This window comes from Dermochelys coriacea, chromosome 3, assembly GCF_009764565.3.
Source record: "Dermochelys coriacea isolate rDerCor1 chromosome 3, rDerCor1.pri.v4, whole genome shotgun sequence".
Lineage (NCBI taxonomy): Eukaryota > Metazoa > Chordata > Testudines > Dermochelyidae > Dermochelys > Dermochelys coriacea.
In genome coordinates this window covers 168,471,520-168,488,298 of record NC_050070.1, presented here as the reverse complement: position 1 = coordinate 168,488,298, position 16,779 = coordinate 168,471,520, and the positions used below count along the sequence as shown (strand labels likewise).

The following is a 16,779-nucleotide window of genomic DNA, read 5'->3' as shown; positions in this document are numbered from 1 at the left end:
TGGAAAATACAGTGGGGAGATTGATATACACACACAGAGAACATGAAACAATGGGTTTTATCATACACACTGTAAGGAGAGTGATCACTTAAGATGAGCCATCACCAGCAGCAGGGGGGGAAAGGAGGAAAACCTTTCATGGTGACAAGCAAGGTAGGCTATTTCCAGCAGTTAACAAGAACATCTGAGGAACAGTGGGGGGTGGGGTGGGGGGGAGAAATAACATGGGGAAATAGTTTTACTTTGTGTAATGACTCATCCATTCCTAGTCTCTATTCAAGCCTAAGTTAATTGTATCCAGTTTGCAAATTAATTCCAATTCAGCAGTCTCTCGTTGGAGTCTGTTTTTGAAGTTTTTTTTGTTGAAGGATAGCCACCCTCAGATCTATATTTGAGTGACCGGAGAGATTGAAGTGTTCTCCGACTGGTTTTTGAATGTTATAATTCTTGACGTCTGATTTGTGTCCATTTATTCTTTTACGTAGAGACTGTCCAGTTTGACCAGTGTACATGGCAGAGGGGCATTGCTGGCACATGATGGCATATATCACATTGGTAGATGCGCAGGTGAATGAGCCTACTCTGAAATCTGTCCAAAGGAGAACATTTGGTGTGGCGTGTGCCTGAAATGTCCAGATTTCAAAGCTATCCTGTTTCTCCCTCTAGAAGTCTGTAAAACTCTGACTTAATAGTGCTTTGTGATGTGTTTGGGGCTCGCTGTGCTTGAGGTGAGTTACACGTGTGGCAGCTTCCTCTCTCTGTGTCCTCAGAGTCCTAGGTACTTTCTTTCCTGGCTAAAATGTGATTGTGCTGCTTGTTACTCTGACTTAGCACCAGGAGAGCAACTAGGATTCTGTTCTGCACCAACAGCTGAATCGTTACTGAATTCCAGTGGCAGGGTTTCTGATACTGACGGTGAGGCGACAGGAGCCAGACAAGATCCAGCTTGACTTTCATATTCTGGGTTGTCTCTGCAGATTGAGTTTGCAAATGAGTTTGCTGCAGGCTAGGTTGAGTTTGCAAATGAAAAGATGACAATAAACAGGGAACCCTAATGCTGTCTTTACTGAATTACTGCTCGGAAAACAGGCATGCTTTAAGATGGGTTTCACCATAATAAGTTAGGAGATGGCAAAAATAAGACACTGGGGGTTTGACAGGTGCACCTTTACCAGCTGTTGTCGTTCAGATGTTGATAATATTGAAGATAACGTTTCTGTGGTGCTGGGATCTCTTCTAGGTGGGTTGGAGTGGGAAAGGCTAAGGTTAAAGAAGAATTTCAAAATAATACCTCTCTCCCAACCCTTGAGTTTTTCAGCTACTACTGAATATGATTCTCTTTTATCTCTTGGTCTCTTCCGGTCCTCTAACATGCTTTGTTTCTCTCCATCCTTCGAGGGTGCCCAGAAAAGCAATAACCTATTGATGGCACTGTGCCAATAACCTATTGATGGCACTTTCTCAGCTGCACCAAGACTGGATTGTGTGTGCCAAGCAATGGTGATGTCTCTTTAAAAGGATTGCAGACCTGAACCATCCACTCCAGTTGCCCCAGGCACAAGGGGGCATTTTGAGCATATAACCTCTTTTCTACACAAAGAGCCAGAGCCGTTTTAACGCTATAGGAGGGTACGCTAGAAGCAGCTGCTGTTTGGAAAGAGGGTTTCATGTACCTGCTCCAGGAGCTTGCAGAATTAGTACCCAGTAGCATGGCCTCATTCGGCTGCTGCCAGCGCCCTCAGGGATGTGTTTCCATGCAGTCCTGAGAGGAGAAGCAGAGAAAGGGAGAAAATATTGTATCTTTCCAGCCCATTTACGGCAGGGTTTTCAAAGCCACCAAGGGGATTTGGATTCCCATAGAAATTGGATGTCCGACTCTTAGGCGGCTTTGAAAATATCTCACCCGTTGGGCTTAATTCTGCCCTTGGCGGGGGAACTCCATGCCTGGGATTTCAGTGGGAACTACACAGCTGTGTCATAGGGTGGAATTGAGCTCTGAGTGTTGCAGGGAGTTGTCCTGCTGTGTGGGCTCATTCATGTTAGCAACAACAACAAACGTCAGAAAATGTTTCCAGTGTAGGTGTAATTTGCTGGTACAGAAAGGGGCTTGTTGTACCTCCTCCTCTGGTGTAGAGGGGCCCGGATGTTGTAGAAGCACTGCATGTGGGGTGGAGGAGGATTTGGGGAACCTGCCCAAGGGGTCTTGGAGCCCAGCTCCATGGGGCCCCCTTGCCTGCAGCTGGGGCAGAGGTGCAGACATGGGCGGCCGGTGACCCAGCCGTTGGGGGAGGCTAGCCCCCAGCCCTTCCCCTTGTGCCCAAGGCCCTGTCCCTCTCCTTCTGCCCCCCACCCCCGCAGGAGCTCAGTGCCCAGAGTACCCCCACCGCAGGCCCCGGCCCCAGCGCCAGACAACCAGGAGGTGCTCCAGGAGGCCAGCACCGGGCAGCACACCCCCAGGCACACTGAGTCCCTGCAGGAGGCAGGACAGCCAGCCCGAGCCAGCCAGGGCAGAGAGCTGGGAACCGCAGGAGGGGGCCTGGCCTGGCCTTGGGCTGCAGCATGGGTGGGGCCACACGAGGCTGTTTGGGGAGGCACAGCCTACCCCTGCCTATAATACCCGCCGCCCATGCAGGCAGTGCAGAGGCTGCCACCTCCCCCCCACCAGAAAACTGCATAGCAAACAGCTCAGCTGCTAGGCTCTTGTCCTTGGAGAGGATTTGGGGCTGCTGAGGGTGGTGAGGCTTTAGAGTGTGCATACGCAGTGCACACATGGGGCTATTTGTGCAAGCTCCTGTTGGCATGAGACGTGGCGCATCCACGATAACTTTTTCTTTGAGAATCCTGATCTCTGAAGAGGAGACTTTGTGAACACAGTGAGCTGGAGCCTGCAGTACCCCTTGGGACGGGATTTTAAATCTGTGACTCCACTGGCAGGTAGCTCTCAACTTAGATGACGCTGCAGCAGGAGATACGAATGCTTACTTGAAAACATACCAGCTTTTCCTGGTCAAAGCAGAACTGTTGTCTTTTTTATAATAATAGTTTATCACTGGCATTTATTTTAAATCAAAATGTCATGCACATCTGTGGTAGTCTGAATCAATAACATATTCTGTTAGTGTTGGTAAAATTTGTATAACAGTAGCACCTAGAGTCCCTATGCCCTGTATAAGCATGCAGTGGGAAACAGTCGCTTCTCCATAGAGATTAGTCTAAGGCTCAGATTCTGATGCCCTTAACCAGCTGGGTAAATCCTTTCTCCTCGAGTAGTCTCATTGGTTTCTGCTGGTGCATGGTACTACTGAACGTGGGGGAGGGGCTCAGAATCTGCCCCTAAGTAAGGAAAATAGCAAAAGCCATTACTTGAAGGTGACCCTTCTGAGACATCTGGGTTCTCCAATACATCTGCTGCCACTCAGTCCTGGCTGCCTGTAGGCTGAGGCCTGTTTTTTATCCCCCTCCACTGTAAACTAGTGATTCTATCAGAATCAATGGAGTTACATCCATGTGAATGTGGTTTGAGAGGCGAATTGGGCCCAATAAGACCAGAGGGGTTTGGCCCCTAATAAGGTAAGAGGAACTTTTAATTTTTGTTGACTATTTTGACCAAAAGGACTGAAAGTTTTTTCTATCCTAGGTTAATGGAGACGGCTAGAGAAATGACCAAGGAATCCTTACCTATCAAATGCCTTGAAGCAGTTATCCTGGGGATGTATCCTTTTCTCCATGTGCAGTTTGTTCCAGTGGGGGTAACCACTTAAAAATAATACTAGTTAACGTATCTGCACTTTAGGGATGTGGGATGACAACCCCAGTGGAAGGTGAGTTAAAGGGACTCCATGTGTCTAAGTGATTTTCAGTGATTGATTGAATAAAGGAATCCTCCTTATTAGGAACTCAGCGTGGTACTAGGGCCTGAACTTCTAGTGTCAATCAGCATAATCCTATTAAAGTCAACTCCATTGACTTTGACATCTGTTTACACCATCTAAGGATCTGACCCTAAATGCCTAGAAAAATAGCTGTCGAGTTTAAGAGCTGAACTATTCCATAGCCATGCTGGGCAAATCATTAACAGCCTGTTAACTGAGTTTGAAATTCAGGTCTGTACTATCTAGGTTTCTATAACACATGCCCAACATAGTACTATCTGAGTCTTGATGCCTTTTGTCTCTGATCCCCTGTAATTGTGCTGTGTACAGAACTAAGCATGTGCATGTTGTAATGTAGCCAAACCTTTAAACTACTGTAAAGTAACACTCGGGTTCTTATTCAAACCCAGAAAAGCAAAGGCTGTTCAGCTTTCAGGGTGAGACTCTCTTTCTTGTGAATTAACCTGCTTTGTCCTAAGGTACTGTAGTAGCACAAGACTGGGCTACGTGTGCAGCTGCATACCATGTGTGTTTTGATCCTGCTGCCAGGGAAGTTCAGTGACCAGGCATTGAGGGCCCAAATGCAAAAGGGTAGGGCTGTCAAGCGACTATAAAAAAAAAATTAATTGCGCAATTAAAAAAATTAATCCATAATAGAATACCATTTATTTAAATATTTTTGGCTGTTTTATAAATTTTCAAATATATTGATTTCAGTTACAACACAGAATACAAAATGTACAGTGCTCACTTTATATTTATTTTTGATTACAAATATTTGCACTGTAAAAAAACACAAGCAATAGTGTTTTTCAATTCACTGCATACAAGTACTGTAGTGCAATAACTTTACCATGAAAGTTGAACTTACAAATGTAGAATTATGTACAAAAAATAACTGCCTTCAAAAATAAAACAATGTAAAAGTTTAGAGCCTACAAGTCCACTCAGTCCTATTTCTTGTTCAGCCAATCAAGTTTGTTTACATTTGCAGGAGATAATGCTGCCTGCTTCTTGTTCACAATGTCACCTGATAATGAGAACAGGCATTTGCATGGTACCTTTGCAGCCGGCATCGCAAGATATTTACATGCCAGATGCATAAAAGATTCATATGTCCCTTCATGCTTCATACACCATTCATACATGCGTCCCTGCTGATGACAGGTTCTGCTCAATAACAATCCAAAGCAGCGCAGACCGGTGCATGTTCATTTTCAAAATGTGAGTCAGATGCCACCAGCAGAAGGCTGATTTTGTTTTTTTGGTGATTTGGGTTCTGTAGTTTCTGCATCAGAGTGTTGCTCTTTTAAGACTTTTTTGAAAGCATGCTCCACAGTTCATCCCTCTCAGATTTTGGTAGGCACTTCAGATTCTTAAACCTTGGGTCGAGTATTGTAGCTATCTTTAGAAATCTCACATTGATACCTTCTTTGCATTTTGTCAGATCTGCAGTGAAAGTGTCCTTAAAATGAACAACGTGTGCTGAGTCATCATCTGAGACTACTATAACATGAAATATCTGGCTGAATGCAGGTAAAACAGAGCTGGAGAACTACAATTCTCCCCACAAGGAGTTCAGTCACAAATTAAATTAACACATTTTTTTAACAAGTGTCATCAGCATGGAAGCATGTTCTCTGGAATGATGGCCGAAGCATGAACAAATGTTTATCATATCTGGCATGTAAATACCTTGCAATGCTGGCTACAAAAATCCCTGTTGTCAGCAGAAAGCGAGATTGTAAATAAGAAGTGGGCAGAATTATCTCCCAAAAATGTAAACAAACTTGTTTGTCTTAGCGATTGGCTGAACAAGAAGTAGGACTGAGTGGACGTGTAGGCTCTAAAGTTTTGCATTGTTTTTGAGTGCAGTTATGTAACAAAAAAATTCTACACCGTTAAGTTGCATTTTCACAATAAAGAGATGGAACTACTAGTATTTGTATGAGGTGAATTGAAAAATACTGTTTCTTTTGATTATCATTTTACAATTCAAATATTTGTAATAAAAATAATAATATAAAGTGAGCACTGTACAATTTGTATTCTGTGTAATAGAAATCAATTATATTTGAAAATGTAGAACAACATCCAAAAATATGTATTAAATTTCAGTTGGTATTCTATTTATTGTTTAACAGTGAGATTAAAACTGCGATTAATCATGATTAATTTTTTGGAGTTAATTGCATGAGTTAACTGTGATTAATCAACAGCCCTACAAAAGGGTGAGGTAAGATCTCTTGCTTTCTCCAGGAGAATTGTTTCATGACATCCGAAATGCTGATTCCATCACCTTTCCCTCTCCCATCTACCTTCCCCGCGACAAAAATAGAAGCTTCATCTAGTGTCTTCCATGCAGACTATCTGAGTGAGGGCCAGGATCTGCTCCCAGTCAGACCCAAACAGCCCCATTGAAACTGGGAATAGATTCAGGGCCAGAATCTTTACAACTTGATCTTCATTTGCAAAGATGTCTTTTAAAATACTGGTGGTACAACTGAAAGGAACCACAGTCAACCCTCTCCTTTGGATGGAGCTGACTTTGCCTGGCTAGTGGCTGTTGCGTCAGTGAAGTCCATGAGTGGTCCCTCAAGTCTACAATGCATTTGTGCTTGGTTAAAATGATAGAAAAGGGAAAAGAGACATTGGGTTTAATTCTGATCTCATTCGTGCCTGCTTTACACCCATTTAACTCTGCTGACTTGAATGGTGTTGAATTTATACCTATAGGAAAGTTCAGAATCAGGATGCAGATGTTCGATATCGCTCGCCTGATGGTTTCTACCCTCTTGGACCTGAACAACCTTTCCGACAGGTTTTAAATAGGGGTGGGGAAGTGGCTCATTTGGGTTTTCCTGGAATGTTGTTAAAGCCTCAGGGAGCCATCTGTGGGACGAAAATAACATAATTTCTGATCATCTGATAGTATTTCACTTTCTGGATGGTAGAAGTAGGAGGGAAGATCAGATCTTGTATTATTTTGGGCCCATAAAAGTGGAGAGACAATCCCCACACCTAAAACTTCCACACCCTCCCAATGAAAATCAAAAGGACAGCAGCTAGTACAGTGACTATGCAGGGTCTGGGAATCCTATGCACACTTGTAGTGTCAAGCTGTGAGGGCCAAAGACTGACTCCAGGAACAAAAGAGATGATCTGTGATGCCTATAATCATGGTGTTATGTCCTATGCCATCCTATTACTTATATACACATAAAGATATGGGAATGTACTTGCATACATACAGAATGCTTATAGGCATGTCACCTAAATATGTTGTTGCTAGGCCTGGTAGAAAAGTTTCTGCTGAAACTTGTTTGTCATAAAATTTGGTTTTCAAGGAAATGACCATTTTTGTGGGAATTGTCTGCTTCCCTAGAAAACTTTGTTAATTTTTGGTCAGCAAACTGAGAGCTCCCCAATTGGAAACTTTTAGCAGGTTTTGGATAATTGTTTTGGCAATTTTCAACAGTTTTCAGTTTTGGCTGAAATTTTTTGATTTTTCCTACCAAAAAAGCACAATTTTTCATGGAACATTTGACTAAAAACTGCTTTCCTGTTCGTTTCCCTAGACAACCCCACCCATTTTCCAGCCACCTGGCGTTGCTGCCGGGGAGGGGATGGAACCTCCTGTAGGAGCGCCTTCCTCTTGTAGAACTAGTAGCCAGTCCAGGTGTCGTGGGCATGGCTACATGTTCAGAACTCACCGTCAAAATTTCTTGTGCAAAGTGTGATGCCCCCAGTGCCTGATGGTGAATGCAGTTGCTGGGGGCTGTGTAGGAGGCATGCTGAGCGAGTCGGAAACGTGCCAGGAGGGCTCAGCTCATTTGCCCCCGAGTCTGGGTGGTGAGTGGAAGCTGCCTCCCCAGCCAGGCTCTCTCAGGCAGCTGCCAGCCTGTCACGCTGCAGAATAGCGTCCCAGCGGCCGGAAGGGGCTAGTCCTGCCCTTTCTGCTCCTGGTCCCCCAGCCCCTTTCACTCCCTGGCATCTGGGGATGTCCCCCCTGACATATCGCCCAGCCCTGCCCTTGCTCCACTTCTTCCTGCCCCCTGGTCTTCCCCCTCTCCCCCAGTGCCTCCTGCACACCTCTGAACAGCTGATCCTCAGTGGGAAGGAGGCGCTGGAGGGTGGAGGGGGAGGAGTTGATCAGTGGGAGGTGCTGGGGAAGGGGAAGTAGGGGCCCGCTGTGGATACTGAGCACCCACAATTCTTTTTCCATGGGTGTTTCAGTCCTGGAGCACGCACAGAGTCAGCGCCTATGGCTGGGAATGTATTTCTGTAAAGGGTCTTGGCAAGGATGGTCTGAAGGTCCTTTCGTGACAAGCACCGGGGACCTGATCCAAAGTCCACTGACATCAACGGAAGTCTTTTCATGGACTTCATTGGGCTTTAGATCAGGCCCGTGGTGCATTTTAGCAGTTTTGTCACAACCTATGGATTGCCCCCAAACACTGTCCTCTCTGTGCAGGCAGCAGTGAGCATCTGTGGCTTGGTTTCCAGTTAGGAGACATTTTGTCATTCTCTCCTCCCTCCCACTCCCGAATGTCAAGATGATCTTTTCAAACGTGTCTGAGCCATGCATCCCTGAATTTTGCATTGCCCTCCAGTTCCCTTCTCTGTCTGTGGAAATAAGATACTGGTTATAATAACTTCTGTGTGCTGACAAGCTTCCCCGTTGCTTGGATACCAAAAAGGGCATAGACCAACACAGCAGGCCTCTGTGGGAGTCTTTAAGCTGAGACCTCCTAGTGCAGAGCAGATTAGGGAGATGTCACTTTAATCAGGCTGCTTGCCAGCTTGTGCCATCAGCTTTTACTGAGACTTTTTTTAACCACTTGTGCAATCCTTCTTCATGTCGAATTAGGTTTTACATGACGTCCTTTCGCACTAGACGCATCCCAGAACACTTGGACAGGGGAGGAGTTAGATACTGATACTGGTTACTGCGGTGCCTGCATATGCAGAGAGAGAGCAGCTCTTCTGTGCTTAGCAGAGGCTCTCCCACATCCATGGCTATTTGATTCCTAGCAAATAGAGCTGGGGAGGACTTGTATAGGTCTCCTTGTCTATGCATCGATCTAACCGAACTACCTGCTTAATCGATCCCATCTAACTATCTGCTTCCATGGCCTCACCCCATCATCACAGGCCCAGCTGTGCAGGAATGAGCCCCCTAATGCGTTCTCTGTGCATTGTTCAGTCCAAGTTTAAATCCATCGAACAATGGAACTTCCACCTCATCCACTGCGAGACAGCATTAGAACTAGTTCTGTTCAAGGACGGGAATAATGGCGAAGGAGTCAAAGCTAACCAAAAAGTGCCATGGGAACCTTTTCCACCCCAAATTTGTCTTATTAAAACAGGTGAAGATAAGAAATCATAAGTGGGGGGAGGGCAGGTTACCTAGGAGGGAAATCTTAAGTGCAATACGGAGGATCAGATCCTCAATTGGTATAAATCAGCTTATATAATCATAAGCTTTCGTGAGCTACAGCTCAAATAAATTTGTTAGTCTCTAAGGTGCCACAAGTACTGCTTTTCTTTTTGTGAATACAGACTAACACGGCTGCTACTCTGAAACCTTATATAATCACTGACTTCAAAGGACCTACCTCAATTTATACCAGTTGAGGATCTGGCTGAGAGAGTATATTTAAAGAAGAAGCAAAGCAATTGTATGGGGAAAAGAGACCAGCATATTACTATGCTAAGAAGGTGAGAATTGAGGAAATTTAATGGCCTATTGTACCTGCCATTTATTTGATTAATGGATACCAGTTTCAAAGACACCTGCCACAGCTACCATCCTGGATCCCTGTGTTTCCACCTGTCCTGCAAAGGATTTCCTGGCCTGCAGGGTGAATCCCATTGATTATCACTGAGTTCTGTAAGAAAGATACTCCCTTACTGCAGGAAAACTGGACTGTTGAAAGAGTCCTACTTAATAGCTATAACCACTCGGACAGCTAATAATAAATGCTGTGAAAAGGGAACAAGAGGAATCTCTATCAATGGGCCATCTATGTAACTGAAAATCTCCTGGGAATCTTTAATTCTAGTTGGACACTGAAGGTTGGCACTCTAGGAAGGGCAACATTAGCATGGCAGGTTTGAGAGGAGACACCCACCCATCTTCTCCCCTTCCACTATCTCAAGCCCTGGCTGTATTCCTTGGGAGCCAGAGCTGTCGTACACAGTGGTTCTCATTAGAGAAGGACTGCACCAAAACTCTGGATCCAAATACTTGGAGAAGATCAGGTCCAGATGTGAATAATGAACTAGACCAAATCCCTGGATCTAAACATCCTTGGACTCTGGGGAACTTGGATCTGAATCCACATTACGTTGCTTGGGGCCTCTCTGATTATGTACAGCTGGCCCTGTGAGGCCCTCTGCCTCTCTGATATCGCTAGCAGTTTCATGATGCTTTTGCAAGTAGCTTATCCATTTTTGCTGAAGCCTTAAACCTTCTCTGACAAACGTGTCAAGGGTGGGAGGTTAATTTCCCCCTCTGCCGCCTTATTCCAAGTTAGCATCCTCACTCTTGTCAGCCTAAATAAAGCTGCTTCCCATTTTGTCTGCTCTTACCCCTCAGCTTTTCTAACTAAGGATGAGTGCAGTGCCTTGTGACATCTCCTCCTCCACAGCAGTGAGCACTCCAGGGGCCTTATGTGCTGCTCCACTGGCCTGGGGCACGGGCAAGAAAAGAGGGTATGTGAGAGTCCTGTGTACTCCAAGGCCTGCTGGTCCTAAATTCAGCAGTGACCCTGGAGTCTGGGCGCTGGGGTGTGTCAGGCTGGAGATATGTAAAATGATGGAGGATTTTAGTGAATTAATTGTGAAAATGAATAGCACAATCAGTACAGCAGGGGCTTGCACTGGATCATTCCTTTGGTAGGGTGTGTGTGAGAGACTTAGCTCTCAAAGCCTGCAACTATATAGTGGCCCTTGGCATATCTCTGTGGTCTCCTTGGGGCCCCTCCAGCTCCTAGCAGTTAGCTCCAGAGGAGAATTCCCTGCTGGCTCTGCAGCTGTCCCTGGTTGGAGGGAGGGCTTCACGCTGCAGAAGGGGAAAGTGCTTAAGTTAATACCGATAGAGCCAGTAGATAGTGAGCCCAGCAAGCTGAGGGGAAATAATGCTACAGAGAGCAGTCCTCTCCCACAGCAGTGAATCTCAACCTCTGCAGATGCCTGGTGGAGGAGGGGTATGATTCACTGAAGGCAGCAATCCTGTCTGCCCACCTCTGTTCCTCCCCAGGACTGCCAGGTGTTTGTTCCCTTCTCTCCCAGACTGGCAGAGGGGGCAGTTTGTGCCTCAGTCTTTATTCAGTCCAAGCTCCCATCAAAGTCAACAGGAGTTTGGCCTGGGTACAAACTGGTTAAGGCCTTCAGGCCTTAGCCCAGTCCTACATGCTCTGTATTGTTGGCTCTGTGTAAATTTGCTTTTGGGCAGTAAATTGAGCTCATCTCGCCATGGAAAGCCAGCTGCTGTCACATCGATATTGCCAGCTGCAAGTGTCCATTCCAGAAACTTTATTGTCGATGTACACAGCCCAGAGACAGCTTGACTTTGACACTGGAGTTGAGCCCACGCTGCTGGCACTTAGAAAAATCGTGTTCAGATTAACAAACAGAGGACAGTCGACCTGGAAGTCACTGCTGGAGAATAAATAAGGAATGTCAAGGAGGGTGGTTTAAAGTTTGTCTTCTGACCTGAAACTACTCTTGGTATGTGTCAGGGTAATCGTAGAGCAGCTGTTGGTGGCGGTAGGGAGGGAAAGTACTTTATTCCTGCTAGGATTCTTGTGAACATGGCATTGTGTTCCAATTCTGACTTTTAAAGCTGTTGTTGCATCCATGGTGCATGGGTGCGTTGGTAAAAATTAATGGCTACAATCTCTTTCTACTGCAAATGTGTGAAAACAAGTATGTGACACCGGGCTTTTTAATTCTCAGCTGGCTGAGATCCAGCAGCCTGAGTACTTCCATCTAATTTAAAAGCCATGATCATGCTGTCAGTGAAATATCATGACTATTCCATTGATAATGAAATGGGTTTGGAATGCAACGTCAATGACAAGCTTTCAAATGGACTTAGGGTGACCAGACTTCCTAATATTGTCTTATATACACAACTTTACCCCTCTCCCATCCCCACCCGAGAAAAAGGTGTCCTGATTTTTCACACTTGCTATCTGGTCGCCCTACATGGACTCAAGTGTCAATGCAAGATGTGATCGATCCAACTTAAAGACTAGACCTGATTCTCATCTCACTTACACTGATGTGAGCCAATGTAACTTCATTGACCAATTAAATTGCAACTTCTGAGACTTTATGGTAGAGGCGTGTGTATATGGGCAGGTGGCCATGGAGGCTTTGTGTGGACTTAGTAGAGAGCTACTCAGAGTGAAACAGGGTTAAAACCCTTTTATAATGAAGGGAACAATTGTGGCAGATCAGTGCAACACTTGAAAGTTTAATAGGTGCTAATAAAAGGCATTAGTCTAGTCCAGGGGTCAGCAACTTTTTAGAAGTGGTGTGCTGAGTCTTCATTTATTCACTTTAATTTAAGGTTTTGCGTGCCAGTAATGCATTTTAACATTTTTAGAAGGTCTCTCTCTATAAGTCTATATATTATATAACTAAACTATTGTTGTATGTAAAGTAAACAAGGTTTTCAAAATGTTTAAGAAGCTTCATTTAAAATTAAATTAAAATGCTGATCTTACGCTGCCGGCCCGCTCAGCCCGCTGCCAGCTGGGGTTCTGTTCACCTAGACTGGCAGCAGGCTGAGTGGAGCCTGCGGCTGGGATCCCGGCTGGCAAGGGGCTGGCAGCCAGAACCCCAGACCGGAAGCGGGCTGAGCTGGGCCGGCGGCCGGGACCCCAGACCAGCAGTGGGCTGAGTGGCTCAGCACACTGCCACTCAGCCCACTGCTAGTTTGGGGTTCTGTCTGCCGACTCCTGCCAGCCAGGTTCCTGGCTGCTGGCCCCGCTCAGCCCACTGCTGGTCTGGGATCCCGGCCCTGCCCACACAGAGTGGGTACCTACCTTCTCCCTGGTTCTAGCCCATTGTCTTCCTCCTTCTCTCTCTCTCTCGCTCTCTGCACTGAGCTGAGGGTGGGAGTGCACTGAGCACAGGGCTGGGAGTGAAGGAGCAGGCTGCGGGTTGGGGTGTAGGGCCTGGCCAAGAGCTAGAATGAGGGAGGGGACTCAGGGTTGTGCAGGAGGTTTGGGCCTGGAGTGCTTACCTGAGAAGCTCCCATTTGGTGCGAGAGGTGCAGGTGGGAATGTGGGGTGTGTGTGTGTAGGAGCTCCCATTCGGTGCTCAGGGTTGGGGTGGGAATATGAGGGGGTGCAAGAGTCAGGGTATGGGATGTGGGGGGTCTGGGGGTATGTGAGGAGGGTGCAGAAGTCAGGGCAGAGGCTGGGAGCAGGTATGGGGGGTGTTGGAGTCAGGGCTAGGGTCGTGGGGGGTACTGAAGTCAGGGCTGGAGTTGTGGGAGGGTGCAGGGGTCAGGGCAGGAGGCTGGGTGTGTGTGTGGGAGGGTGCAGGGGTCAGGGCAAGAGGCTGGGGTGTGTGCGGGGTGCAGGGGTCAGGGCAAGAGGCTGGGGTGTGTGCGGGGTGCAGGGGTCAGGGCAGGAGGCTGGGGTGTGTGCGGGGTGCAGGGGTCAGGGCAGGAGGCTGGGTGTGTGTGAGGGGGGTGCAGGGGTCAGGGCAGGAGGCTGGGTGTGTGTGAGGGGGGTGCAGGGGTCAGGGCAGGAGGCTGGGTGTGTATGAGGGGGGTGCAGGGGTCAGGGCAGGAGGCTGGGTGTGTGTGGGGGGGTGCAGGGGTCAAGGCAGAGGGCTGGGGGTGTGGGCTAGGGTCCTGGGGTTGCTCCCAGCCCCTTGACCAGAGTGGCTCATGGCAGGGGGCTGGAGGGGATATGCCCTGATTCTATCCCCCCGTTCCCCAGGGTCCTGTCCCCACTTCTTCTCCACCTCCTCCCAGGAGCCGCGAACGCTGCGACTCTGCTTCTCCCCTGCCCCCTCCCTCTCCCCCTCCCTCGCAAAGGCCATCAGCTGATCGGTGGCAGGGTGAGGAGGAGGGGCAAGAACCCAGCATGCTGGGGGAAGAGGCGGGGGTGGGGGGAGCTTGCCTGCCCTGCAGCAGCAGCCAGCAGGACCAAGCTTCTTCACCCTGACCCCGCGGGGGGAGGCGGAGAAGAGTGGACTGGGACCGGCAGGATTTTTAATGGCACGCTGCTGCCTGCCAGGGTCCCAGCTTGGGTTTGGCAGCGGGCTGAGCAGGGCCAGCGGCCAGGACCCGGCAGGCAGCAGCGTGCCATTAAAAATCGGCTTGCGCGCCGTCTTTGGCACACGTGCCGTAGGTTGCCAACCCCTGGTCTAGTCGGTTACATAGAATAATAAATACAATAGGCCTTTTCATTGGTGTTATTTCTCATTTACACCAATGTGAGAGGAAAATCAGGCAAGACCCAGAGTTCAGATGTCTTCCAATTTTGTGTTCCAATTCAGGTCAGTTACACAGAGAATCCCAGATTATGAAGTTTGGATCTGGATCTGAATTTCCCAAGGATCAGGGTAACAGGTGGGTTTCAGAACAGGATTTGGGGTTTGGGCTCATCTCTAGTGTTTGCTACCATTAAAGCAAAGGAGACGTAAATATGAATAGCTGAAAAGAAAGAAAATGTTTATTTTATACAGGCCATTAACTTCTATTTTTCAGTTTATTAAAATACTTCTCAATGGAGCTATGCCAATTTATACCAGCTGAGAATCTGGCCCATCCTCAAAGACCCTCAAGCTTTGGTCTGATTCTCCTCTCACTAATTTTAGTCTGGTTCATGTCCATTGACTTCAACCACCTACTGTATCTGAGAGATCACAACCAGGCCCTTTAACTAAGCCATGAATGTTCCCCTGGGGAAACTGAGGTTAAATGACTAGTGTAAAGCCACAAACGGAATCTGTATCAGAGCCAGGAGTAGCACTTGGGAATTCCTGCCAGGGGATTGAGGGTGGGGAATGGTGAGTCCACTCATGCTTCATTTTCCATATGTGCTTCAGTGGTGTATAGGGACAATGAAGGAACTGCAAGTGGCCAGGGGAGAATTCCTATGGCATAGGAGTTATGTAGGCTGACAAATACCTTGTGGAATCTCCCACCCCTTCCCATGGCCCGTGGAGTAGGAGATGTGTCAGGCAAAATGAGGCAAGTTGGGAGATTAGCATACCTGAGTGCTATGGAGGATTCTGGGTTGCTGCACAGCCCACAGATAGCCCTGGGGAGACTGCTCAAATTTATAAGCAGAGCTATACTGGCCCCTGCAGTAGCCTGGAATCTGGAGGGGGTAGCCACTTTTGCTGCTTCCACCTCTGGCATGTTGTGCCTTCTGTGCTGTAGCACAGAACTGAATTCCAGATTCCCAGTCCTGCAGTCAGACCCACATCTCTCAAAAATGTGACTATGACAGCAGTATTGGTAGGTCTTGGCTTTCTGTTTGCTGCAGCGCAGCTCTACTTGGTGGGGAGGGGGGAGAATAGAAAGGAGATCGTGACACCCAGCCAGAGGGGAAGTTCTAAGTTGCCTTTCTAACCAAGTTGCTGTGTGTTTTATTTCATCTCTGGTGGAGATTCTGATTGACTTGTCGCTTAGCAGACGCATCATGCACCTAAAGGTTAATTTTCACAGCGGTTGTTTCTGTGATAGCTGATGGTAAGTAAAGCCATTTCCTTCCTCCACTTTTACTCCACTTCCTCCTCCTTTGACTCCTACTTAGAGCTTAATGCAATTAAATTGCGACTTCTGAGACCTTATGGTAGAAGCATGTGCATATGGGCAGGTGGCCATGGAGGCTTTGTGGGACTTAGTAGAGAGCTACTCAGAGTGAAACAGGGTTAAAACCCTTTTATAATGAAGGGAACAATTGTGGCAGATCAGTGCAACACTTGAAAGTTTAATAGGTGCTAACAAAAGGCATTGGTCTAGTTGGTTACATAGAATTAGAAATACAATAGGCCGTTAAAAGAGTATATCCACAGAAGAAAAATGATAGTAACCTGATCTTAGTATATACAGAATATTGCATTGTTACAAGAAGACTGAGGTCACATTTTAAATGAAGCAGTTGTAGGCGTAATTCTCCAACTGGTGTAACTACATTGGGCCTGATTCTGATCTCTCACTGGATTTACACTCATTTAATTCCATTGACTTCAGTGAGGTTACTCCTGATTTTCACTGGTGTAATTGAGCTTACAATCAAGACCACTGAATGCAATGGAGATACTCCTGATTTACACCAGTGTAGCTAAGATCAGAATCTGTGTTTGTTTACTGTAATCTGGAGGTAGCAGATGGATGGAGGGATGCATATACTGCCATGGTTTATCCAGTTGCACCATGTGTTGCCCTTGGATTTCTGGGCTGCTTAAACGATCTACTCTGTGGGCTTGTTCTTTTATTCTGTGTTGCAAGAAATGCATATTGGTTGGTGGGGAGAGTCCATTAATGCACAGAAGATGTAGACCTGCCAGGCTTGCTATGTTTGTCTCTATTTCTTTTAATGTGTTTTCTCTGTATCAAATTCATCAGTTTGTTCCTCGGGAGTTAAATTTTTTTTCTTGCTCAAAAATGTTGTCTTCTTGAATGTGCTGGATTCCTGTTTAATCCTCCACTTCAGTGGAGCGACTCTGGGTTTAATGGCTCCAGGCCTTTACCATGGTTAGGAAGATACGGAACAAGTGAGCTTTTGTCGCGTGTAGAGCCCCTCTCTTCTCACTCTTACCAAAGGGTAATGAGTTCATGTTCTGGTCTCACTGGGTAGAGGGGTGATATAACTTGATGTAAATTGGCATAACTCTGTTAAAGGCAATAGAACTATGCTGACACCAG

At 46.8% G+C, this 16,779-nt stretch overlaps 1 protein-coding gene across 4 annotated transcripts in view; it reads left to right on the top strand.

Annotated features, from left to right (window-relative positions):
• VASH2 (vasohibin 2) overlaps nt 1–16,779 on the top strand; it is a 67,385-nt gene that overhangs the window by 32,593 nt on the left and 18,013 nt on the right. For all 4 annotated transcript variants that reach the window (XR_006280246.1, XM_038394190.2, XM_038394188.2 and 1 more), the window contains one exon: nt 3,638–3,712. Coding sequence is in view for 3 of the 4 variants with exons in the window: in XM_038394190.2 (XP_038250118.1) it covers nt 3,638–3,712 (75 nt within the window). In the remaining variant the exon portion in view is untranslated. The remainder of the gene's footprint in view (nt 1–3,637; nt 3,713–16,779) is intronic.